At 45.3% G+C, this 24,658-nt stretch overlaps 7 protein-coding genes and 1 pseudogene across 9 annotated transcripts; 4 read left to right on the forward strand and 4 right to left on the reverse strand.

Moving 5' to 3' along the window:
* Positions 1 to 346: 346 nt before the first annotated feature.
* LOC108028565 (uncharacterized) lies at positions 347 to 2,768 on the reverse strand. The gene is made up of 3 exons (XM_017100471.3): positions 2,557 to 2,768; positions 1,026 to 1,713; positions 347 to 965 (listed from the first exon to the last, which is right to left on the reverse strand). The coding sequence occupies exons 1-3, from the start codon at positions 2,651 to 2,653 to the stop codon at positions 803 to 805; spliced, it is 948 nt and encodes a 315-aa protein (XP_016955960.1). The 5' UTR covers positions 2,654 to 2,768; the 3' UTR covers positions 347 to 802.
* Positions 2,769 to 2,796: 28 nt separating this feature from the next.
* LOC108028564 (glycerol-3-phosphate phosphatase) lies at positions 2,797 to 4,719 on the reverse strand. Its single transcript, XM_017100470.3, has 2 exons — positions 4,458 to 4,719; positions 2,797 to 3,836 (listed from the first exon to the last, which is right to left on the reverse strand). The coding sequence occupies exons 1-2, from the start codon at positions 4,594 to 4,596 to the stop codon at positions 2,986 to 2,988; spliced, it is 990 nt and encodes a 329-aa protein (XP_016955959.1). The 5' UTR covers positions 4,597 to 4,719; the 3' UTR covers positions 2,797 to 2,985.
* Positions 4,720 to 5,010: 291 nt separating this feature from the next.
* On the reverse strand, positions 5,011 to 7,547 carry LOC108028780 (mediator of RNA polymerase II transcription subunit 19). The gene is made up of 3 exons (XM_017100759.3): positions 6,808 to 7,547; positions 6,069 to 6,183; positions 5,011 to 6,001 (listed from the first exon to the last, which is right to left on the reverse strand). Exons 1-3 carry the CDS (start codon positions 7,243 to 7,245, stop codon positions 5,541 to 5,543), a joined length of 1,014 nt encoding a protein of 337 aa, XP_016956248.1. The 5' UTR covers positions 7,246 to 7,547; the 3' UTR covers positions 5,011 to 5,540.
* A 1,151-nt stretch (positions 7,548 to 8,698) lies between these two features.
* LOC108028721 (dihydrolipoyl dehydrogenase, mitochondrial) lies at positions 8,699 to 11,103 on the forward strand. The gene is made up of 4 exons (XM_017100679.3): positions 8,699 to 8,877; positions 9,193 to 9,720; positions 9,783 to 10,661; positions 10,799 to 11,103. The coding sequence occupies exons 1-4, from the start codon at positions 8,836 to 8,838 to the stop codon at positions 10,862 to 10,864; spliced, it is 1,515 nt and encodes a 504-aa protein (XP_016956168.1). The 5' UTR covers positions 8,699 to 8,835; the 3' UTR covers positions 10,865 to 11,103.
* A 498-nt stretch (positions 11,104 to 11,601) lies between these two features.
* LOC108028556 (tryptophan--tRNA ligase) lies at positions 11,602 to 14,296 on the forward strand. 2 transcript variants are annotated; one of them, XM_017100460.3, is made up of 3 exons: positions 11,602 to 11,977; positions 12,040 to 12,467; positions 12,640 to 14,296. In XM_017100460.3, the coding sequence occupies exons 1-3, from the start codon at positions 11,759 to 11,761 to the stop codon at positions 13,985 to 13,987; spliced, it is 1,995 nt and encodes a 664-aa protein (XP_016955949.1). In that variant the 5' UTR covers positions 11,602 to 11,758; the 3' UTR covers positions 13,988 to 14,296. The 2 variants fall into 2 exon arrangements, with proteins under 2 accessions (XP_016955949.1, XP_016955950.1); XM_017100461.3 differs by having other exon boundaries at positions 12,043 to 12,467.
* A 42-nt stretch (positions 14,297 to 14,338) lies between these two features.
* LOC108028558 (cationic amino acid transporter 2) lies at positions 14,339 to 19,257 on the reverse strand. 2 transcript variants are annotated; one of them, XM_017100462.3, is made up of 5 exons: positions 19,091 to 19,257; positions 16,515 to 16,882; positions 16,192 to 16,452; positions 15,063 to 15,848; positions 14,339 to 14,992 (listed from the first exon to the last, which is right to left on the reverse strand). In XM_017100462.3, exons 1-5 carry the CDS (start codon positions 19,114 to 19,116, stop codon positions 14,541 to 14,543), a joined length of 1,893 nt encoding a protein of 630 aa, XP_016955951.1. In that variant the 5' UTR covers positions 19,117 to 19,257; the 3' UTR covers positions 14,339 to 14,540. The 2 variants fall into 2 exon arrangements, with proteins under 2 accessions (XP_016955951.1, XP_043950834.1); XM_044094899.2 differs by lacking the exon at positions 19,091 to 19,257 and adding an exon at positions 17,499 to 17,780.
* A 1,729-nt stretch (positions 19,258 to 20,986) lies between these two features.
* Positions 20,987 to 22,344, forward strand: LOC108028128 (antigen 5 like allergen Cul n 1). The gene is made up of 3 exons (XM_017099781.3): positions 20,987 to 21,159; positions 21,310 to 21,701; positions 21,762 to 22,344. Exons 1-3 carry the CDS (start codon positions 21,013 to 21,015, stop codon positions 22,222 to 22,224), a joined length of 1,002 nt encoding a protein of 333 aa, XP_016955270.1. The 5' UTR covers positions 20,987 to 21,012; the 3' UTR covers positions 22,225 to 22,344.
* Positions 22,345 to 22,682: 338 nt separating this feature from the next.
* Positions 22,683 to 24,465, forward strand: LOC108027974 (tabinhibitin 3-like; annotated as a pseudogene).
* The last annotated feature ends 193 nt before the right edge of the window (positions 24,466 to 24,658 follow it).

The raw sequence follows: 24,658 nt of genomic DNA on the forward strand, positions 1-24,658 counted from the left end.
TGACTTGGACATTTCAAAGACGCGTCTGTTCGTTTTTCCTGAAAATTCATTTACTTACATCGGTGAAAGCAGCCAAAGAAAATAGATCTTCTGTGATACTTGCTCGCAATATTTTGACCAGGGGTGTCCTGTAAGTTTGTTGTACAGCTAACCAATAAGTTAATTAGTTTTGGTAATGGTTAATATTGATTTGAACGTCGCCGCACAAGGATTTGCACTTAGTTGAGGAATTTGTTTAGTTCACTGCAGATTACAGATTTTACAAGGGAGCACCGAAAAATAGGGAAATGTTAGGAAATTGCCGTCTCTGCTTTTCTGTCCCGGCAAGTAATAGAGGGTAAGCCAGTATTTTAATAAGTCACTCAGCCTATATTGTTAATTCCAAGGAAAACTCGTGGGCCTGAAAGGTGTCCTAGAACAGACGTAGGATATCCCATGCCAAAATTCCCACTGGAATGCAGATAAATGATTGCAGATGGTTAGTGAATTACTAATAGTTATTTTGTGCCAACTATTTTAATGGTTTTTTTCAAAATTGTGCCAACCACTTGAATGCTGAGTACACTATAAATATATAGTTTAAAATAGGTTTGTTCATGGATAACTTTCCGGCCCTGCAGTTACAACCACTCTAATGTATAACGAAAATATCCAGCAGAGAGTGTTACTTGCCGGCAGATGAAATATGTACAACTATGTGTAAACACACGAACTAAAGCCAAATAAAAGTCGAATTAAGCAGTTGATAACGAGTTGATAGCTGCACGGGAACCGGGGATTGGGAACCGCATGAATTTATGGCTCACAGATAGGCCAGCAGGTCGGCCAGTCGGGGCAGATACAAATCTGGCTGGACCAGCTTGCCCTCCTCCCGTCGGACGTCCGAGAGATTATTGTATCTGCCAGTGCCCACCAGAAGCGATAGCATGCCACAATTACTGGCGAAGCCGACATCTATTTTGAGGCTGCGAAAGAGGGAGAAACTCATTAGAAGTGCCATCGGAGGATGCGGTAATCCCGCTTACCAGTCACCAATCATAAGCGTTCGTTCCGGCTGCAGCTCGCCGGACTTGGTGAGGGGCTTGAGGACCAAGGGATTCGGCTTGCCCATCTCGAGGGCCTCGCGCTCGGAGCAGGCCTCGATTCCGGCCACAAAGGCCCCGGTGCCGGGGATACAGAAGGCGGGATACTTGTGCACGGCATCCCGGTTGGTGACGAGGAAGGCGCAGCCCGGATTGCTGCACAGGATGTGACAGGCGCGGGCCATCTTGCAGTAGCTGAAGTACTCATCCCAGCCGACCACCACGGCACCCACGTCCTTGGCCGCCTCCGGGCCTCCGAACTCGCGGGCCACAAAGTCCGGCCACTTGACGCCCGGAGGCAGTTCCTCTGTTCCCCCAGCTCCGTAGCTGTCGATTCCGTGCTGCCTTAATTCCCGTGCGATGGCCGCGTTGCCCACCACATAGACCTTGTGGCGGGTCCTGTCGAACTCCGGACTCTGGACCAGATAGTCGGCGATGGCCGCCGTGGGCGATATGATGTGTCGGTCGCTGGGCAAATGGAATCCGAGCCGCTGCGAGCGCTCGAAGAGCTCCTGTCGCGTCTTCAGACCATTGTTGGTAATCAGGTACACTTTCTTGCCCAAGCGGTGCTGCAGGGCGTTCAGCACATCCGACGCGCCCTCGATGGCCGTGTCATCCTGCCAAATGGTGCCTGGGCGACAAATGGATATTAGGATGGGTGGGCTCTTCAGCAGTTCGAAATGAAAGTTCTGCTAATGCATGTTGCCAGCAAATGATGGAAGATAAAGGATTTTTTGATGTTTCTTAAATTATAATTGAAGTTTAGGTACCCAATATATATCTTTCAATTATGTAGCTTTCATCTCTTTATGTAAGGGTGGCTTTTATAAAAGATTTTTTTTTAATAAACTAGTTTACTTTTTGATGCAATAGTTTTAAGATACAATAGTTTTAAGATACAATAGTTTCAAGAGATTTCATTTTAAAATTGTTTTTTCATATAGATCAGGAAAATTGTATTAAATTAAATGTATATTTATTTTTAATTATTTAGATGAAACATTTATTAATTTAAACTACATTGTATGATCATAATTTAAGACTATTTGTTTCATTGTGTTTGGATTGACTTATACCTTGTACTTTTTGTCCATACCTACATTGAAGCATGAGTAATTCAACAACACTTATAAACTATGGATTATAATTTCCAAAGCCATAAATAAATAAAACAAGTGGAAGTCACCTTCGTGTAGTAAGTAATAATTGAAAACTAGAAACAATTGAGAACCGCTCAATACTTTGTCCTAACTACAAATCAGATAAATGGCGATCTATAACTTCTTTCCTATACTTCATCAAAGTGTTTTAAGACTAGAATAATATTTTTATACAGTGAAATATCCGTGATCGCATGAGCTTATCCCCCACCCATGTAAACTACCTCCGATATTTGCTAGTTTCCCAAAACTGACAACTCTGGCGAAAGCTTCGAAGCGCTCTCCGAGGCACCTCCGCCGCCCTTCACACTCACCGTCGCCGTCGCAGAGAACCGCGTCGAAACTTTGGAGCCACTGGCCCACCTGCCCCGCGGACAGGTCCGTCAAGTTGATAGCACCGCCTCTGGACATTCTGCTCCGTAGACCGCTCCGCCAAAAGTTTGCGACTCGACTAAATCGGCGGCGGGCTGGCTTTTCCGACTCACGGTGATTGGAGAGAAGTGGCTATCTCGCCTTCGCACAAAGCTCGCTCAAAAAACAAACGCTCGGGCATGTTGATTAAGTCGTCCGTTTGACAAAATGCTTCTGAATTTATTTAAATATTTTGTTCTGTGGTATAAATTGTACTATAAATTTGCGTTATGTACTTATAATTTGTCCTGTCTATTGCCGTGGAGCGTAACTGCACTACAAACACGTGTCCGTACTACATACTGATTAATGTTTGGTGATCCCGATCTCAATCACTTGGAGCCCGCCAGGGCGTCCACAATCGATGGCAGCAGATCGCCCAGCTTGGGCAGGTACACGTCTGGTATGAGCTTCTTGTCCTCGGGGTTCTTGCTGCTCTTCCACTGCTCCACGTCCTTCAGCTGGTGGATTCCGGAGCCCACGAGCAAGGTCTGGAAACCGCAGTTGTAGCCCAGGAGGATGTCCGTATTGGCACGATCGCCGATCATCAGGGTCCTCGAGGGATCGATCTTCTTTTCCCTGACCAGAGATTCGCAAATTTCCGGATTGGGCTTTCCGATCACTATTGGCTCCCGCTCCGCACAGGTTTGGATGGCCCGCACGAAGCTCCCGCTGCCCGGCACTATCATGTTGGGCATGGGGAAGCGCTCATCCGTGTTGGTGGCCACGAACAGGCACTGCGGATCGTTCAGGTACGAGGCGGCCTTCATCATCTTGGGGAAGCTGAAGTGCTCGTCGAAGCCCACGACCACGGCTCCGATGTCCGTGTCCAGCTTTAAATGCTCCGCCATGAACTCGGCCAGCGAGCCCTGCATGGGTTCCGGTCCCACCGCGGTGTGCCGGATGCCCACGGCGTCCAGCTCCTTGGTGATGCCCTCGCTGCCGATCACGAACACCCGCTTGCTGAAGTTGCGACGCTTCAGGTACGCTGCTGTGGCATGGGCCGTCGAAATAATGCCGTTCTCCTTGATGTGGAAGCCCAGCTCCACGCCCTTCTGTAGCAGCTCCGACCGGGTCTTCGTCGAGTTGTTCGTGCAGAAGTAAATTGACTTGCCCATGGCCTTGAACTGGTTCATCACATCCACGGAGCCCTCCAGGGCCTGACCATAGATCCAAAGAACTCCTGGGAAAGGAAAGAATAGTATTAGTCATCGGGGAAAGTGGTTAAATGCCTGAGGGATTACAAAGAAACGTTCATTTTAGAAATTATCAAAAAACGTTAATATATTTAAACTTTTTAAATGGGTCTGTACTTAAAATTTTTCAGACCATTGTAGAAAAACTTTACTATTTTGCGTTTATTTTGAAGAAGTATTTTTTACATAACTTCTACAAAATTTAGAGCCCCTAGAAACTTTTTAGGATAGAACCACTTGATATCATGAATAAATAAACAACAAAAAACTATATTCTATATATTGTTAGAATTGGAGATACAGCTTTTATATACATATTTAAATAGGTTTGTGGTTTGTGATAGTATATTAGTAGTAGTAAATATCCATATACACTTTATCTCATGAGGGCATCCGAAAGTCGACTTGCCGCCACATCACGCACTTCACTCTTTGACATTGAAATTCGCGACGCAGCAACAACACAGCGAACTATTCGGCTGCTGACGTATGAGGGCAGATGTCGGACCGAAAACATGGCATACGTATACATATCTTTATGTGACGCAACTTCCTGGGGCAGTCCTTTCGGGGCAGGGAGACCCGCCCACCACCCACCACCCACTCACCATCACAGTCTGTAATCACCGAGTCGAAGCTCGAAATCCACTCGGTCACCTTGGCGGAGGACAGTTCCAGGAGATTGGTGCACGTCTGCTTGTACATGGTTAGAGCCTTTCGCGAGCAGGTGCTGAAGCTAGATCTCATTTACGGGCTTGCAGTGACGGCTACCTCTTACACATCACTTTTAATTTATTAATTGCCTCTCGATTGCGAGGAACTCCCTGAGAAACGGAGCAGCTGTTGGCGCCTGTTAGGGCTCTGTTACCAGCTGTCAGATTTCACCGAGCTGTTAGGGCGCCCATGTTAGAGCTAACAGAGTGCGAACAAGTGTTTGGCGCCCATTTTGAATTTGAGAGTTTCCGATAATCGAAACTTCAATACAATTACCAATTATTAACCAGTACTTTGTACACCCATGTATGTATTTTTATTATGCTGAAACACATTTAGTTAAGCTACTAATGACTTGCAAAATAAAGAAACCTCAATCTTTCAGAAAAAGGGGAACCCCTAATTAGGATCTCTTCTACAGATTCCGAAACAATGAAATGCCAACCCTGATCATTTGTATGCTTGTTTATTATTGTTTATGCGCCTAATCACTAAAATTAATTACTTATAGTACAGGCATCTTATTTTGTTGAATCTCAGCTTTCTTTTGTGTTTTTAAACTTGCTGGAAGAACAAACCATTGCAGAAATATAATTGAAATACTGACCCTACAAGTTACAAGGTTGGTGAGAAAAAAGGTTGCAAGCAAGCGGGTGCGGGGCTTTTGCTTATGTTGGTGTGTGGGGAAGAGCTGGAATCGAGAGCGAAAACGTTTTGTACCATAACTTGCGTTTAAATAAATCTCATTAAGCTAGCGCGGAAAAACGAACGAAAAATTGTTGGCTAATTACAGAAATAAACTATTTTACAGTTACGATAATCATAAATTAATAACTAGGACACGAAACGTTATCGAGAAAATTGCATTTAGAGGACCGCTTAAGGGTCCGTCTGCGATTACTTTTTATGTTTGCCATCCGGGGTGCGTCTGCTGATGAGAGGTAATGAGCCAAGTCTATTTTGCTAAAGGATCCTGCCTAGAACTGCGACATTAGCAGGCTGCCTCCGCCGCCGCCGCTCCCCACGCCGCCGCCTCCTCCTCCGCCGCCGCCACCCGGACCGCCGCTCGTGCCCAGCACGGATCCGAGGAGACCTCCGCTTGACATCTGCTGCTGCTGCATGGGCATCTGCTGCTGCTGCATCTGCATGGACGACGAGAAGCTGTTCATGCCACCCACACCGCCGGGACCCATGCTGGCGCCCAGGCTAGACAGTCCGGGCCCAGGTCCTCCGGCCAGCGATCCAAGACTGGTGGCGCCCATAACACCCGCTGCTCCACCCAAGCCCGCTCCTCCGGGCAGCAGGCCAACGCCCGGCTCCGGACTCTGGTTCTTCTTCTTGCGCTTCTTCTCCTTTTTGCGCTTCTTGCGCTCCTTGTCGTCCTCGTGGCGCTTCTGCTTCTTGTGCTTCTTCTCGTAAGTCTCCAGGCCGGCCGAATCTGCAAGGGGGGATTTTCCTGGGTTAGGTGGGGATCGAGAAAAGCGAGGTTTTGCAAGAGAACTCACCCAGTAGCGTAGATTCCTGTCCCGTGGTCACGCCGTCTTTGTGTTTGTGCTTTTTGTGTTTGTTTTTGTGTTTTCGCGCAGGTGTGACATATGTGGTGCGATACTGTTCCGGCAGCTGAAAGGAAAAGCGGAAGGGTTAAATTCACTGAAGGCTAGAATAAATATCAAGATTTCAAGCAGCGAAAACGCCAAATTTCATGCAATTTGTTTTGGTGGAGTTTATATAGACCTTTAACCATAAGAATACAGGAAAATGATTTCTTATGCATATGTAAATTTTGAGTACATGCTTATTATAGGCTCAAATTGCAAAAAATATTCAGCGATTAGAAATCCCTAAAACAATTTTAACAAGTACCCAATAGGGTACACTTGCATAAATGCAATGAAGTACTTTTAACAGTATGATTTGGTATGACAGAAATTTGACAAGTCCAAATTTAGACCTTATTATAGGTTATATTATAGATTTTTAGTAATTACTATAAAAGATTAGGCGACTGTATTGTTGAACCAGCTAAATAAACATGAAACATACTTTCTATATTTAGTTATAGTAAAAGAGGAGAAAGTTAAAATTGATTTTATTATAGCATGATAAAAAATATGTAAATCATTACTCATTTTTGAGTAGCTGATTAAGTGAAAGCACAAAGAGATGCAATGAACTTCATAAAATCGATGCTTGAAAGATGGGGATGTGGAGCATGGGCATTAAAATAAAAGTGGAAACACCAACCGGTCCGGGATGCAGGCGGAATCCGGCCAGCTGGACGGGGGTCAGCGGGAGGAGCTCCTTGCCGCCGATCGGCGGCTTTTCGATCACGCTCCGCAGCGTGCTGTTCTCGACGGGGTGCGTGATGAGGTCGTTGATGCCGGGGATGTTCTGCAGGAACGAGGCCAGCGACTCCTTGAACTTCTTCTCCTTGAACTTGGTCAGTGTGTGGTGCAGTCCGTACTCGGTCATGAGATCCTTGTCGCCGGTGAGCTCCGCCTTGGCGGGCGGTTCCTTCATCGAGTAGAACGGCCCGGTGTGGATGATCGTGGGCGTTTTGCCCAGCGAGATGGTCGTCTTCAGGGTGCCGGAGGAGTCCTGGCGGGCGACCACGGGGGATCGGCCGCCGCCGTGGGGCGACGACTTGGGGGAGTCCATCATGTTGCCGTAGTTGCTCATCATCTTGCAAATCCTGCGATTCTTCCGATTCTTGGCACTCTTGGCAGACCACGCACACACTCGCGCCGCACGCACACACAGGGGCACGGGCACAGGCAAGGCCAGCAGAAGGTACGCCAGTCGCGGCTCTCGGGCAACAGCGGCCAAGCTCACACACTGCAAAATGCGCCGCGGCTGCCCGGCACTTCGGCGGACTCTTTTCTGGGCGAAAACTCAATTAACTATCTGTCCTTGTGGCGTTTTTTAACAGATTTCGGGGGCAAGTCTCGCCATCTTGTTGTGTCCGCGAACAGGTGTGACCGCATTGCGACAGCTAGCGAAAAACTGAGGCTGCGGCGAAAACGCGATGCGACGCGCCGCCAGAAAATACCGCAAATACCGAATACCGCACAGAGCTGCAGTGCCAGTTATCAAAAATTCATCGCATACAATTTAAATATTTTATTATTATTGTTTTCAGTTGATTGACTAAAACAGCTTGAATCGTAAAAGGAATATGAATATGGTAAAATTATTTCATTAGGCCTATAGCTTTTACAGGAAAAGTAATGATGCAGTTTTGTTTCAAATGTTATTGATATACAAAAACCAAAATTATATTCTTATTCATAAACAACTTTCAAAGAAAACAAACACAAGAAATAACTAATTAATTAACAAACCGCTAAAGATATTATTAAGTTTATATATTTTGAGAGCTATCAAGCTGCTCGGCATCTTACTATCTAAGCAATATTTTAATAACATCGGAATTCTTTAACCCCTAATCTATGCTTATAAATAAAAAGCGACACTAGGAGAGGATAAACCGTAACAATATATTTCAAATGTAGCCTTATTTGTTTTTGCAAATAATACATCTATTGAAATTCGTACTTTCTTAAGAAGTTGCGCCAAATGCGGATGAACCCAAAAAGAATCGGTCAATTCTTGTTGTCTTTGGTCATTAGAACTAATGCTGTAACAACAGTAGTCATTGCAGCATTTGTTTAAAGAAGTGCAATATTTTATTTGTTGTCTCCGTCATTTTCTATCGCAGATATAATGGTCTGAAAATGGTATATTTTTTGGGCCAGTTTTTTTTTTAAATATCGTATCGATGACATTTGGTTATTGAAAAATATCAAAATTATATTTGAAAATATCGATACATCGGTGATATTTTACATATTTTCAAAATATTTAAATTTTAATGGGAGAGTACATCGCAGGCCGCTCATTTAAAATTCACAGCGCTCTGTACCTTAATATGTTTCTTTAATAATCACCAAATGGCTCTTAAATATGCAAAATAGTTACAGTAATATGTTTAAAAGTAATCGCAATTCGTAAATTTGCTTTCGATTAAAATGAAAATCACAAACTAGTAGCCTTTTGTATATTTTATTTTATATACATCGTAAATAAACGAATGGAAATTTCCCAGCACTATCGATAACCCGCTGGCCGTCATATGACCACTATCGAACGCGCTTCGCCAGCCCTGCGACCGCTCCGAGCCCACAACACGAAAAAGAGTCGGAAAAACACATCAAATTAGTGTTGTGTTTGTAGTTAAATAACGATTATCCTCACAACTCGCCCGCTCCAGCCATGCAGTTCACGCTCCGCCATGTCGTGTCGGCAGTAGCCAAGGTAAAGACCGCAGGATGTTGGGGATTCCGCTTTGCGAACGCCTTTCGCCCCCCCAAGTTATGCAATCTAACCTCACCGAGGGGGCCGTGAAATGGGCAGGAAAAGCCTGGAAAACGCAGCTGGATCGCCTGCAGCGCTCATATGATCGCGGCGGTGAATCACTGGCGTCTGGGGGATTTGTTTGGCCCCGTTTTCAAGGTCGCTAATTGGGCCAATCATCAGCTGATAGGCGGCCGGAGATTAGTGCGAAATGCGTGCGACTGGCGTGATAAATGATAAGGTCACAGAACCTCTGCTAATCAGCTCTCTTTCCAGACTCCTCTGCGCACCAATGCCGCCATTCTGGGCGCCCTCAACGCCCGCTGCTACTCCACCACCCACGAGGCGGACATCGTGGTAATTGGCTCCGGCCCCGGTGGCTATGTGGCTGCTATTAAGGCAGCCCAGATGGGCTTGAAGACGGTCAGCGTGGAGAAGGAGGCCACTCTGGGCGGAACCTGCCTGAACGTCGGCTGCATTCCCTCGAAGGCGCTGCTGAACAACTCCCACTACTACCACATGGCCCACTCCGGGGATCTGGAGAGCCGCGGCATCAGCTGCGGCAGCGTGAGCCTCGACCTGGAGAAGCTCATGGGCCAGAAGGTCAACGCTGTGAAGGCCCTGACCGGCGGCATTGCCATGCTCTTCAAGAAAAACAAGGTAACACAGCTGACGGGCTTCGGCAGCATCGTCAATCCCAACGAGGTGCAGGTCAAGAAGTCCGACGGCTCGACGGAGACTGTCAAGACGAAGAACATCCTCATTGCCACCGGCTCGGAGGTCAGCCCCTTCCCGGGCATTGAAGTGAGTTCGAAAAAGCTGTAGCACTCGTATTATTTGATTCACCCTTTTACTATCTTTTACAGATTGATGAGGAGGTAATTGTGAGCAGCACTGGCGCCCTGAAGCTGGCCAAGGTGCCCAAGCATCTGGTTGTCATCGGCGCCGGCGTCATTGGCCTGGAGCTGGGTTCGGTGTGGTCGCGTCTGGGTGCCGAAGTCACTGCCATCGAGTTCATGGACACGATCGGCGGCGTGGGCATTGACAACGAGGTCTCCAAGACCTTCCAGAAAGTGCTCGTCAAGCAGGGTCTGAAGTTCAAGCTGGGAACCAAAGTGACGGCTGCCTCGCGCAGCGGCGACAACGTCACCGTGTCCGTGGAGAACGCCAAGTCCGGCGAGAAGGAGGAGATCCAGTGCGACGCCCTGCTGGTCAGTGTGGGCCGTCGTCCCTACACCGAGGGTCTGGGTCTGGAGGCTGTAGGCATTGTCAAGGATGACCGCGGCAGGATCCCCGTCAACGCGACCTTCCAGACTGTGGTGCCCAACATCTACGCCATCGGCGACTGCATTCACGGACCCATGTTGGCGCACAAGGCCGAGGATGAGGGTCTCATCACCATTGAGGGCATCAACGGCGGTCACGTGCACATCGACTACAACTGCGTGCCAAGCGTGGTTTACACGCATCCCGAGGTCGCGTGGGTGGGCAAGAGCGAGGAGCAGCTGAAGCAGGAGGGCGTTGCCTACAAAGTGGGCAAGTTCCCCTTCCTGGCCAACTCGCGCGCCAAGACCAACAACGAGACGGACGGTTTCGTCAAGGTTTTGGCCGACCAGGCCACCGACAAGATCCTGGGAACCCACATCATCGGACCCAACGCCGGCGAGCTGATTAACGAGGCAGTGCTGGCCATGGAGTACGGAGCAGCGGCCGAGGACGTTGCCCGCGTCTGCCATGCGCATCCAGTAAGTGATCACTCATCGAATAGCTTACATAACTGAAAATTCACATTTTGTTCTTATCGAAAAGTTTTATAACCTTTGGCTTGTGTAATTTTGAGTCATGATCGACCGATCTAATGCCTAAAATCTCTTATTTTCAGACATGTGCCGAGGCTTTGCGTGAGGCTAACGTTGCGGCTGCTTTCGGCAAGCCCATCAACTTCTAAGCACTTCCCCATCCCTGCCAGCTTTTGGAGAATTTTGCACCGCGCTTGAAATTATTGAAAACCCCCCAAATCGAAAAGTTATCCTGACAGCCGAAACGACAGTCTCCGCATATTTGTAACTCTCTTTGTAGGTACAGTAAAGTGGAAACTATAAATATTGGTAATGGCGCCAGGCGTTAATTGCAATGTAATATGTGTATTAAGCTAGAATAAATACAACACAGTTTGAAAACTCGAAACTGAAGTCGTTCTATCTATCTATCTACTCTCGATGTCTTTAGATGTTCTGGTGTAGTACTAATAAAGCTAAAAGCTACGGAAAACCCTAATCGTGCTTTGTTGTTGATGTTTGATGGTATAACAATGTGACTCGATGACTGAAGGGCTTACTATATTTTACCTGCAAAAATGCTACATGTACTTTTGAAATATTTAAAATGGATTTTTTTAGTGATGTGTAATTTGATTTAACAGAGAGAAAAAAAGATAATATTGTATTATCATCTGAACATTTGAATCTTATTTGTATTTTAATTATTGATGAATCAATGGGAGCTAATAATTTTTATTCGATAAGCAAACACATTAGGAACTATAACTTACAATTTGTATTTTAAAATGAATCGGTTTTTATACTTTTTTCAATTTTGTAAAGCGCTAAAAGTAGCTAATTTTGGATTCTTTGGAAAAAACCCGCCAAACTGAGTATCACTGGAACAGCTGTCGCACCGGCTTCTCGAAGTCGATCTGGCAACGCTCGCGAGCCCAGTGTCAAAATTACGGCCCGTTTATAATAAATAGTTTATTTTCGGGCTCCGTTTCACGTTTAGTACTGCATTATTCCCAACATTTTTTGCTCGACGGTTTGGGGTACAAAATTCTTAGCTCTTAGCAATGTTCCGGTTTGGGAAGCTTCGTCTCAGCCTATCTGAGGTGGCCAAAAAGGAGCCCGCCACAGTGCGTTTGCAGCGGCGCTGCATCCAGGCGAGGAGCTTCTTGCCAGGATTGACCAGTAGGTCGGCAGGGACGCCCTCCGCGACGGCGCAGGTGGCCGGTGGCGGCAAGCAGCCGGTCCAGCCGCAAGCCCATACCACCGACAGTGGCGCCGAGGACGTGAGTACATGTGGGAAATTAGTTTACATAACACTCGACTCCAATACGATCCCCCATCACAGCAGAACAGCCGCTGGCCAAGGAAGATCTTCAGTGGCATCCAGCCCACGGGATCCCTGCATCTGGGCAACTATCTGGGTGCCGTACGCAAGTGGGTTCAGCTGCAGAATGCCCGCGACGACGTCACCGTCTGCATCGTGGACCTGCACTCCATCACCATGCCCCACAATCCGCCGCTTCTACGCGAGAACATTTTCACCATGGCCGCCACGCTGCTCGCCTGCGGCATTGATCCCGGCAAGAGCACACTCTTCGTCCAGTCCGCCGTCGCCGAGCATTCCGAGTTCAACTGGATCCTCAGCTCGATGACTACCATGCCGCGTTTGGCTCAGCTGCCACAGTTCCGGGAGAAGTCCCGCCTGCTCAAAGATGTTCCGCTGGGATTGTACGTCTATCCTGTTCTCCAAGCAGCCGACATTATGCTCTACAAGTAAGTTAATGGCTTTCCCGTGGTAATCTTCATCCCAACGTTACGATTTTAAATTATAAAGCTTAATTTGAGTTTACCTCCAGTAAGGAAGGACTTCCTTAGAAATTTTTTTTATTCAATGATAATATCCAATGTATCATCCTTAACATATGGAAAACATCTTCTTTACTAGGGCCACCCATGTGCCAGTGGGCGCAGACCAGGTGCAGCACATTCAGCTGGCACAGCACCTGGCCAGAACCTACAACGGTCGCTATGGCGAGACCTTTCCTGTCTGCCACGCCATCATCGAGGAGGGTGACGCCTCCCGTGTGCTGTCCCTGCGAGATCCCTCGAAGAAGATGTCAAAATCGGAGGCCAACCCCAAGGCCACCATAAATCTTTGTGATTCGCCTGACTTGATCACGCAGAAGATAAAGAAGGCCGTCACAGACTTCACCTCGGACATTACCTATAATCCTGGCAAGCGAGCCGGCGTCAGCAACCTCGTCAATATTCATTCCCAGGTCACGGGGCAGCCCATAAAGACGGTGGTGGACGAAGCTGCCACCCTGGACACGGCCAAGTACAAGGACCGTGTGGCAGAGGCTGTGGTTGAGCACTTGCGCCCAATCCGGGAGCAAATCCACCACCACATGACCAGACGCAATGAGATGGTCTACTTGCTGGAAGTGGGGGCGGAAAAGGCGCGTCAACAGGCACAGCAGACATTGAACGATGTGAAGCAGCGCCTGGGACTGGGCACAAGTGTCAACATTCCGGCTGCGGTGCACGTGGCACCTCTACTGCCCGCGCCCGATGTTTCTAAGACCTCGGCCAGCAGGCGAATGTCCAAGGACTTTGATGGCAATGTCCACGAACGCCACGAGCGGATGTACGGATTCGGAGATCAGCCAAGTGGCGGAGCTGGCCAGTCTGCCACTGGGGAGCTGGCCGAGATGACTCAGACGTCTCTCCCGCGAGTGGCCCGTCGGCCGCCCGTTGTTCCCACTCAGTCCATGCGCGTCGAGAAGCAGATGGGCAGTACCCGCACACGCCACGTATTCCAGATGGACACCTGCAACGCCCCGCACATTGGGTTCAAGGCGCCGCCAGGATTTGCCGCCAGCATGGTTACTGGAGCTCTGGCAAAGAGCAAGCGACCGAATGTTAAGCCCGTATCGGGCAGCATGGGCTTCGGGCACTCACAGGGTGGATCGTACAAGAGCAGTCAGAACGTTAATCCCAGTGCGGTGTCCACAATAGCACGGGAAGTGAATGCTGCCAGGAAGCAGGAGTTCACTTGCAACATGGCCAATTCTGCCTTCTACGCGGCCGCCCTGGAATCACGCGCCAATTCGAACCGCTCCAGTGAAAAGACCACCTCCAAGTCGGGAGACAGTGAGTTTATCATCGTAGCGAACGAGGACGAAGAGCAGTCATCCTCTGAGGAGCAACGTGAGGAGGCTGAAGAGGAGGAGGCAGCAGAAAGGGAGAACTCGGAGCGCAAGGCCACTGAAGCTAACACGGTCGAGATTTAAGTCTAGGAAACATTGCAATTGTTATTAGTGTAGTACAAGTATAGATACCAACATTTCTGTTACATCTGTCGTTTTTATGAAAATAATAGACAGAGTCTGCCGGAAGAAACTAGTCAGTAGTTGAAGTATATGTCATGAAGATAATTTAGTAATTGTTTTATACCCAACAAATTGACGTATCAAAATCGAATGACAAATGTGAAACGGAGATACGATTGACCGCTACCATTATTGTTATATTTAATTTTATATACTGTGAGTGCAGTACGAAAACATTTTCAAAATATAAAATGTTAAATCCCACGTGAATGATTGCTAAATTGTAGTCACCTAAGTAAAATAAACCACTGCTTAGCATACGAATATTCGCGTTTATTGCTTTCAGCTAACTTATTGTACTTTTCGTAGTTTTTGGTTTCCTATTTTACGGTATGAGGCTAAGTGCATGTGTAAATTACATAGGTGAGTATATGGATGATGAGAATCGCAGGTGCAATCGCGTATCTTTCAGGCAAAAAACAAGTGTGTAATGTGGTTAAATATCAATGTATACTTAGGATGAACTGTGCATCAATATCAGAGGCACCTCGTTGCCATACTTGGAGTTCTCCTGGCCGCCCAGCAGGGCAGAGTTGCTGCAGTCCCGCATCATGGCGATGGAGTTGTTCCGCTGCTCCCGCTGCCTCAGGCGGCTGTGACGGATGCCGTAGGACAGAAAGATGGCCAGTCCGATGGCGATCCAAATGCTGAAACGCACCCAGGTGAGGATGTCCAGCTTGATCATCAGGTAGATGTTGATCAGAATGGAAATGCCAGGCAACCAGGGAACCAGGGGCACCTTGAACGACAGCTTGACTCCGGAGGTTGGCTGGCGCGAGATGATCAGGAGAAGCAGTACCAGGGGAATGGTGCCCAGCACCAGTTTAATACCATCGAAGGACGTTACGTTGGCTATGTCCTCCTCGAATTTGGTCAGAATCTGTGAGAAGACCATGCACCAAAGAGCTGAAAGGTAAATTATTTTATTAGAATTAATTAAAGATTCCTTGGATTACTGAAACTATTTTTTACTTACAGAACAGCGTCACACTGTAGGTGACGATCCTTGAAGTCTGCTTTGTGGGCACTGCCTGGCCATTGAGGTTGAAGATCCGCCTCCAAAGGGCATATGGGCGATCCTGTTCGAGGCTTAGTGCCCGACCATTTCCCACGATGCGACTCTCTCGACGATCGTCCACCTCGTAGCGCAGCATGAGCACACAACTGGCCACCATGGAGTAGGCCAACAGGGTTCCAATGGACATCATGTTCACCAGCTGGCTAAGATTGAATACCGCAGCCAGGATGCCCGTCAGCAGACCCGTGATCATGGTGCCCTTGAAGGGAGTCTTGTACTTCTCGCTGATGTCTCCGAGGAACTTGAACAGCAGTCCATCGTTGGACATGGCGAAAACGATCCTGGGCAATGGGAACATGGCTCCCATCATGCTGGAGCACAGACCAAACATGGCCCCAATGCTGACCACATATTCGGCCACATGCCAGCCATTAATCCGGAAGACATGGGGCAGCGGGGCCTTCTCGTCCTGCTCAAAATAGGGCAACATCATGGTCAGCACCGTGGACACGCCGAAGTAGGCCAGAAAGATCATGGCCAGCGAGACGATCACAGCAAATGGAATGGACTTCTTGGGGTTCTTGGCCTCCTCTCCAGCCGTGGCGATGCAGTCGAAGCCAATGAAGCCGTAGAAGCAAACGGCAGCTCCCTTGATAATACCTGAAACTCCATAAGGCATGAAGCCACCGTTGCCGTAGCCCTCGGGAACCTCGGATTTTGGAATGGACCAGTTGCTGCTGGAAACTGAACAAGAGATATGGTTAGATTATGGATGGGTAGGAATCAAGTATTGTTTAAATGTATTACGTTGTATGTATTACTTAAATACTCTTACATTAATGTTTGAGAATGAAACTTTGATCCCTTTTACAAATTTTTTAAATTGAAATGTTACAATCTGATAATATTCGTATTTTCTATAAAAGATTTGTCAAAAATACAACTTCTTTAAAAACAAATATTTTATATCAAAACAAAAGTAAAAAATTTTTATCAGGATGAACTCCAAAAGATAAGTGATATTTAATTATAGTACATCTCTAAAATTAATTCATTTTAACCCACTCAGTTTAAATTAAAAACTCACCTTTGAAGAGCCCCGCGATGATCACGAACAGCACCACTCCCAGATTGAGCATGGTGAAGACGTTGTTCACCCTGGTGGACTCCTTGGCCCCCACGGCAATGGCCAGGGAGAAGAGAATGGTGACCACGAAGGCGAACAGATCCGGGTAGGCGCTCATTCCCTCGACGTTGAGGGGCATGTGGGTGCCCAGGAAAGTGCTCATGGGATTGCCGCAGAGCTGATCGAGGTAGGTGCTTAAACCCTTGACGACACTGGCGGAGCCTAAAGAAATTGGCAATTAAATCAAATCAATCAGACGGCGGCGCCGCTAATTGAGAACTTACCAATTGCGTATTCGAGAATGAGATTCCAGCCGATGAGGAAGGCGATAAACTCGCCAATGGTCACATAGCTGTAGATGTACGCCGATCCCGCCTTGGGTACGCGGGCTCCAAACTCCGCATAGCAGAGTCCGGCGAAGATCGAGGCGATGGCGGCGATGAGGAAGCTGACGACCACCGCTGGACCCGCATACTGCTTGGACACCTCTCCGGCGAGCACGTAGACGCCCACGCCCAGGGTTGATCCTATCCCCAGGGCGGTGAGATCGAAGGCGGACAGAACCTTGGCCAGCTTGGACTCATTCGAGTCCTCCAGGGGCTTCTTGCGTGTGAGCACGCGAAACGCATTCGTCACGCTCCAGCTGGGCATTCTGGAAAGTGTTCATTAAATAGTTATTATATTGTTATAATGGGTAAGTGTGCAACTGGGGCTCTAGGGCTTCTTGCTGAGCCGTGCAATATGTAACCCGCCGTAGTCTCGATGTTTACAGAACCCACATATTAACACGTTCGCAGTTTGTGGAAAGTGCCTGTGGTAGGTGGGCCAAGAAATTGTTCGGAGTTGGGTTTATGGATCGGGCCATAAGAAAATTAGTGGGCGTCCGTTAATGTGCGAATGTAGACAACGGCTTTACGACCACCAGCGCGTCAAAGCTGATCTAAATTGGGGTCTTGTGATCATCGGGAATAATCCCCGATGACTAAGTGGGGAAATCTCCCTGCAAAGGCCTCCCGTAATGAAGTCTAACGTCTAGGCTATAACTAAGTCATTTAGAGTCTATCCTGACAGAACTCAGAAATGGTTATAGGTTTTTAATTCCTTTAAGGAGAGCCGTATTTATTATTAGTTTTCTAAATCGGTCAAATCTACTACTAAAGATACTTTCTCTGATACGTTTCGACATTAGAGGTATGGTAGTTTCTTTTGATTTTGATGCTGACACCATTCTTAATCCAACTACTCTTATTTATTTCTTTTCTTCTCACCTGCTTCCGAAAGAATACGTCGAACTCCTGTATAAATTATCACTTGAGCTTTTGTTTTTACTATAGCACTTGGTATTGATCTTTTATTTTAGGGTATATAATGTCACAAACGACAAGCCATCTTCGGTTGGCAAGGGCGGAATCGAGTTTCAAATATTTGAATGGACAAGTTACGGCCGTTTATACAGTATCTGGTTGCCACTTAATTGAGTTTGAGTATTTGGATTCGCAATTTGGAATTTGATCGAGTTTCGTATGGCGCCGGAAAGCGTCCCACTTATTTCTGAGCGTTCGTCGAGCACGCCAGAGCCATTAAATAGCGAATCGGTTCTACGGCTCCGGGGGATCGTGGTGACTTCGAACCGGACAGAAGCTTTCGCATCCTCAGCTCGGCCACGATTGTGGTGGGCTCCCGGCTCTGACGCTGATAACGCTAATTGGTAACCCGTCACCTCCTCCATTCCTGCCCCGCCTGATATATATGAGAAGACCCGAACGCATACCTCCAGTGGGAACTCTCGGTTTGCCAGATGACTTGGCAGGTCGATGGGCCAAGTTTACCACAAGCCCTAATGAATTGTCGGGTTCGATTAGCGGTTCAAGTAGTATAAACTTTTTGTTGTCGATAAATAAATAGATGAGCAGCTGAGCAGTTGGATCCTTACAAAATATGGTTTAACTCGGCATTCCACAAATTATTAAATTGTTTAAAATTTTTACTTTACGTTTTGTGAGTGTTTTCTTAAGCCATTCTTTACGACTAAAAGGATCGATAGAAATAACAATACACAATAAAAATTAAAACTTTACAGTCCTATCATTTTATTAACAGCCTAAGATTGTTTAAACTGTTCTTCTTAACCAAAACTAATGGTATCTTTTTAACATTTATAAGATCTTTAGGCCTTGAAATAATAATATAATATGTAATAATTAGTCTTGATATCAATGTTTTTCGTGCAGTTTCTTCGAATTGTATATTTGGACATACGGCGATATTTAGAGATAAGAAAAAGATCGTACACAGGGCTTTCGGTTCTTGAAAAATTTGCTTTGAAAAATATATTGTCTTTTTGATGACAACTAAAATGAAAATTAGGCGTAGTAATAGGTAGACCATTTTGTTAAGCCATGAAATGTTATTACCATTTGTGTGAAATTTTTAAATGCATTTTTTATCAAAGCAAAGAAAAATAATTATTTATGTATGAATACGTATTCATCACGTGAGTATTTCGCTTTGCTTGGCTGACTGGAAGTGTTTACGCGGCAAACGAAGAAACAGCAGCTGGAGTTTTGGTTTGCCCTCCAATAGAGCATTTTGCAGTAGGGGTGCTGCTGGCCCCCGGGTTGTTTTGTTTTCATACGGCTCTACTAATTTGGCTCGTTTGAGCTTTCCATTGGCATGGCCGCGTGGAGATTCGGCATTGTTTATAGGCAACTCAGCTGATAGCTGCTACTCGCGTCGTGTGGCCGAGAGGTGGGTGCTAATCGTGGCTAAAATTAGCCGCCGTGTTTGATTGCATTCAACGCTAATTTTAGACACTTGTTGCATGCGTGTTCTTGGGGCCCCACACATGCCGGGAACTCACCCATAGTACTCGGCGAACTCCTCCATTGTTGTCACCCGAATCGATTCGATTAAATTCAATTAATACTGTGTCGCTATCAATTGCGGCCGCCTTCCGCTCTTCACATAACCGTTCTGCCACAAACCATGTGTTCTGGTCCCTAGCCAACCGGCCAGAAATCACATTTCCACGCAACACATTGCAGCTGCCGCTCTCCCGACGGGCAGCTCGCTCTCTAAGTTTCCATAGACGTAGTCACCGGGGACTGTGTACCTTTCCGCTAAAGTGTACCTTTCACCCAAATCACAGGTTAGAGATCATAAGATCTCACATAACTCCTAGGATGTTTTGGGAGTGGAGTGGAATCTGCGCGTATTTCTCTCAATTTCTCAAAATCGTTAAAAAATGTGTCCGAAAGCTTTAAAAATTTGTTTTCATAATAACTATATGTTTTATTCGCCGTGTATTGGAATTTCGTTTTTTTAATGTTCACTTAATATTTGAACTTTTTCGGAAACATATAATGCCATTACTTAAAATAAAAATAAATAAAAAATATTTGTACCTCTTTATTAGTCGAAATAGGTAAAAATCTTAAACCTCAATAATAATATATTTATTTTAAAATGTAGGATACAATAATTATTAATGGAATATGATTTAAGAATCCCAAACATCGCATTTACAATAAAAATCTGAGTCTACACAAACCTCACATATAAAAAAAAAAAAATTAGGAATAAAATAAAAATAAATTGTTTCTTAAAATCAAAAAATATAATATAGTATATTCTTATTTTATAAATAAATATATTTTATAAGTTGATCATTTTACCAGACGCCCATGTGCAACCACCATTGTTCTGTGAGGCGGGAGAGAAACCGGGTAGTCGACTTCCCCAAATCTCCATGAACTAGATATGCTGCCCAAATTTGTACACTCAACGCGGTGGTCTGGCAGCCCTGACTTAGCCGGTAAAGAATACATTACACTAGCGCTCTCTCCGCTGGCTCTCTTGGGCTTTGTTGTTGGGCTTATTTTTTAGCCACTTCTATTTCATCAGCCCTCCGTTCCACCCTTAACTGAATTTCTTTTCGTCAAAAGATTCAGGGCTGGAAATACATTTTAAATGTAGATGTTTATGATTTTTTTAGAAAACAAATGGAATTTATCAAAAATTTATTTAAAAACCTGCGATTGTAAAAATACATTTTTTTTCAATTTACTTTAACATACAAAAAATAATAATTATTTTTTATATTCAATAATCAATAATAATCCAAAAACCGCTTCACAAATATCTACAAATCAAAATGTGTGATTTATTTACAATTAAGGTCATATTTTCATGTGCTAATCAGTGAAAAGGAAACCATTTAAATGTTTGAATGAATCATGCCCCTTATCCATTTATGAGCCAATGTACATATATTATATTTGTATACAAATTTGTGACTGAATTGCTAAAATTTATTTATTTAAAAATTGGTTATGAAGTTAATCATATCACAGGGCGGCATTACTCATAGTGACGAAGCGCAAACAATTATTTTCGGCACGCTGGAATAGAAAATACTTTTGTACGCGATAAGCTTAAATATTTAATGAATGTCCAGCCTTTTTGGCCCACAAAATGGTGTGTTGGGACCCCATACCTCGCTAAGAGCTGTTTTTGTTTGATCTATCTTTATAGTTAAGTTAGTTTAAGTTAAACTATGATCTATTGGATCAAAATGAAACAAAAACTGTATGAACTTATAGGTTGCAATTGAATTATATGTTTATTAATTGCAAGGGTATATGAACTTTGGGTTACCCAAGCCAATTTCTTTTCTGGTATTTGTCACATTTAGTCGTAATGGACTGAGACTAAAATTATAATCGAAACTAATTTTGGTGCCACATAATAATCGTTGTAGTTAGTTTAGAAGGGAATATAAAGATGTGGAGTTCTTTCTACGTTGCAGCCGGACTATTCCTTCTTTTCAACCTGGATGTTGTTAAACTGCTACCCAGAACAAACTATTGTACTTTAAAAAACTGTCCAGCCGACAAGGTGTTACCACATATTGGCTGCAATAATGAGGGAGTAAGTGTGAGCGCCGAGAAACTAGAATTAAATTTTACCACTCACAGATTATTAGGCATTTCCGTAAAGCAGCATCAAAAACGGCATAATCAAAGCTTGACAGAGTTCACAGACAGTTTATAAATGAATGTGATGATTTTGACATTGCAGAACTGGTCGTCACAGTGTGGAACGAAGCCGAAGGTAGTTTTCTTATCCAAGAAAACTCAGAAATTCATCTTACACTATCACAACACATATCGCGACATTGTGGCCGGAAGCAAGTTCCACAGGTTGCCCAACGCAGCTCGCATGCTCAAAATGAAGTGGGATAGCGAACTGGCATTCCTGGCCGAGCTCCTTGTGATACGCTGTGACCTCCAACCCACGAAGCACTGTATTTCCACGGAAGTATTCTCCTCGCCGGCATACCACGCGGTCTACAACAAGTTCAAGGCGAACTCGAGTAAACTTAGGATTATACGATCCCAGCTGAATGCCTGGTACGACCAGTACAAGCACGTCTCCGCACCCAGTTTAATAGATGGACTGTCCACTGATAAGTAACACTTTGATGAGGACCTCATCTGATCTCTAGTTACTTGTAATTTTTCCCATTTCAGCAAGGAGATCGGACACTTCCTGAGAATGATGGTGGGCCCAAGCAACCGGTTGGGGTGCGCCATAGCCAGGTTCAATAAGGATGGATGGACCCACCAATGGCTATCCTGCCTGTACAGCTGTTCACCCAAGAAGCACTCCCTGTTGTACGAGTATTCTGCCAAGCCCGCCATGTATTGCACCACCGGCGTCGATGGGAACTTCCAGCATCTTTGCAATGCCTCAGAGCCCGTGGTGGACTGCAAGCACTCTGAGTTGTTCAAGGAAGTGATTACCAACGATACTGCATCGCTCATCAGGGGTATGATGAACCAGCAGGTCAAGTCCAGGACTCTGTGTAGCATCTGTAGTATTTGCTGCCGGTGGTGGGATTGGGCGGCAGGTACTTGGCAACTGGTAAAGAGTACTTGGAGTACCATAACCGGCGGGGGTGGTGGAGGCGGTGAAGAGGGAGGTGGAGAATGAAGTGAAGAATATTAGTGTTCTTAAACGCTTTGAAATCCTTTGGAGTATTCTTCTCAAGAGCTATTCATTTTTAAAAACTTTTAAAAGGGAAAACAAAAAATAAATGTATTGAAAAATCTTCGCGAAAGTAGTTTTTCTGTTTTCATATTCTTAACCACAGATTTTGAGATAAGCAAAAAGAAAGCATTATTTTTTAATTTTCAGATGATCTTTATTACTAGCTATGAAGTCCATCGAATGGGTCTAACACACCTGATTTAGGAGATATGTACGAGTATATACTGGGACATTTGTCACCTGATCTAATTATTATCAATACAGGCTTGGGACAAAATCAAGCATTCAATTATAATGCTTTTAGTCACACTCGGCCATAATGAACCAAGGCTAACAATATAATAGACTAATTTTAAAACCGAATGATGATTGACACAGTTAGTTTTAAAGGAAATACGAAGATGAGGAGTGGTTTTTGCGCTAACTTCGGATTGCTGCTGTTTCTTAGCGTTCATGTGGTCGATCTGGTGCCAGAAACGGACTATTGTGCTTTAAAAAACTGCCATGAGGACAGGAAACTTCCGCATATTGGATGCCATAATGAAGGGGTGAGCGTGAAAGTCTACCACATAGCATTTACTTTCTACCACTGACTGCTAAATTCCCTTGTTATTTTCTAAGTATGGATTTTTAAAGGCTTAATCTTTATTGGCAATTGCACGTGAACAATGTCTTAGTTCCCCTCCAATTTTTTTCTTATTAGGTCCCTGCTTAATCAACTACTTACCTTTGTAGAAAGTCCAAGCCCTAAAGATTTCTTTATCCACATATTGATCTTTGAATTATTCCCGGCTTTGTGTGATTCCAGGAAGGGAGCAGTCTTTAAAACAGTATATTAACTTCTTTTAAAATTTCAGCATTGGTCATCAAAGTGTGGAAAGGACGCAACAATCATCACCATGTCCCGAACATAAGGGATTTCATATTGTACTATCACAACACATATCGCGACATTGTGGCCGGGAGCAAGTTCCACAGGTTGCCCAACGCAGCACGCATGCTCACCCTGCAGTGGGATCGCGAACTGGCATACCTGGCCGAGCTCCTTGTGAAACGCTGTGACCTCCAACCCACGAAGCAATGTATATCCACGGAAATATTCTCCTCCCCCGGATACCACGCGGTCTACAACAAGTTCAAGGTGAAGGTGAATCCACTCAGGGTGGTAAGATCGCAGCTAAACGCTTGGTACGATCAGTACAAGCACGTCTCCGCACCCAGCTTATTGGATGGACTGTCCGCTGATAAGTAAATTTTTTGTAAAGACCTTACCTGGATTTGGTTACTAGCCATTTTTCGTTTCAGCAAGGAGATCGGACACTTCCTGAGGATGATGGTGGGCCCAACGAACCGATTGGGCTGTGCCATAGCCAGAGTCGAAAAGGATGGGTGGACCCACCAATGGCTATCCTGCCTGTACAGCTGTTCACCCAAGAAAAACGCTGCTCTGTACGAGTACTCTGCCAACCCCGCAATGTATTGCACCACCGGTGTTGAAGGGAAGTTCCAACATCTTTGCAATGTCACAGAACCCGTGGAAGATTGCAAGCACTCCGACTTGTTCAAGGATGTAATTACCAACGATACTGCATCGATTATTAGGGGTATGCTGAACAAGCAGGTCAAATCCAGGACTTTCTGTGTCTTTAGTTGCGGGTTGTGGGGTTGGGTTTCATCAGCTTGGGGTATGGTAAAGAACGCTTGGAATACGATTGTCGGCGGAAGTACGGGAAATTATGGTGGGAGTTGGAGTGGAAGTGTTAAGGGAAGTATTAAGGGAAGTTTTGGTGGAGGTGGTGGAGCTGGTGGAGGTGGTGGAGCTGGTGGAGGTGGTGGAGGCGGGGGAGGTGGTGGAGGTGGTGGAGCTTCTGGTGGAGGTTCCGGTGGAACTACTACTGAAGGAGAAGCTGGCGGAGGTGGAGGTGGGGGTGGAGAGGATAAGAATGAAAGAAATTCGGGTACAAATGGAAAAAACGTTCACAACACTATTATTATAAATACTTGAAAATTGTGGTTTTTGATATTACAAGTTAATCAAGCTAGACCAACGAAGTTTAGATCCAATCTTTTCATGCCCTTCATTACACATTTTAATAATCCCTGCGCAGCGCAAGATGAATTTTAAAATTGAACGCGCTGTAACGACTTATAATTTTTCAATTAAAATAAAAATCCAAATACATATATTGTTTCTATTGTTTATACACTTACTTAACTTAAAAAATGTTAAGTTCCGACAGTTATGTAAAAAGATATGAGTGAATCTTCGTGAAACGAATAATGTATAAGTTTCAAATTGAAATTTTTAATTCAACCATTCCGCAAGACTTCTACGGGCTGTGTTTATAAGTGGCTCAACATTAAACAATGCCATCTT

The sequence above is a fragment of the Drosophila biarmipes genome, chromosome 3L (assembly GCF_025231255.1).
Source record: "Drosophila biarmipes strain raj3 chromosome 3L, RU_DBia_V1.1, whole genome shotgun sequence".
NCBI classification, from domain to species: Eukaryota; Metazoa; Arthropoda; class Insecta; order Diptera; family Drosophilidae; genus Drosophila; species Drosophila biarmipes.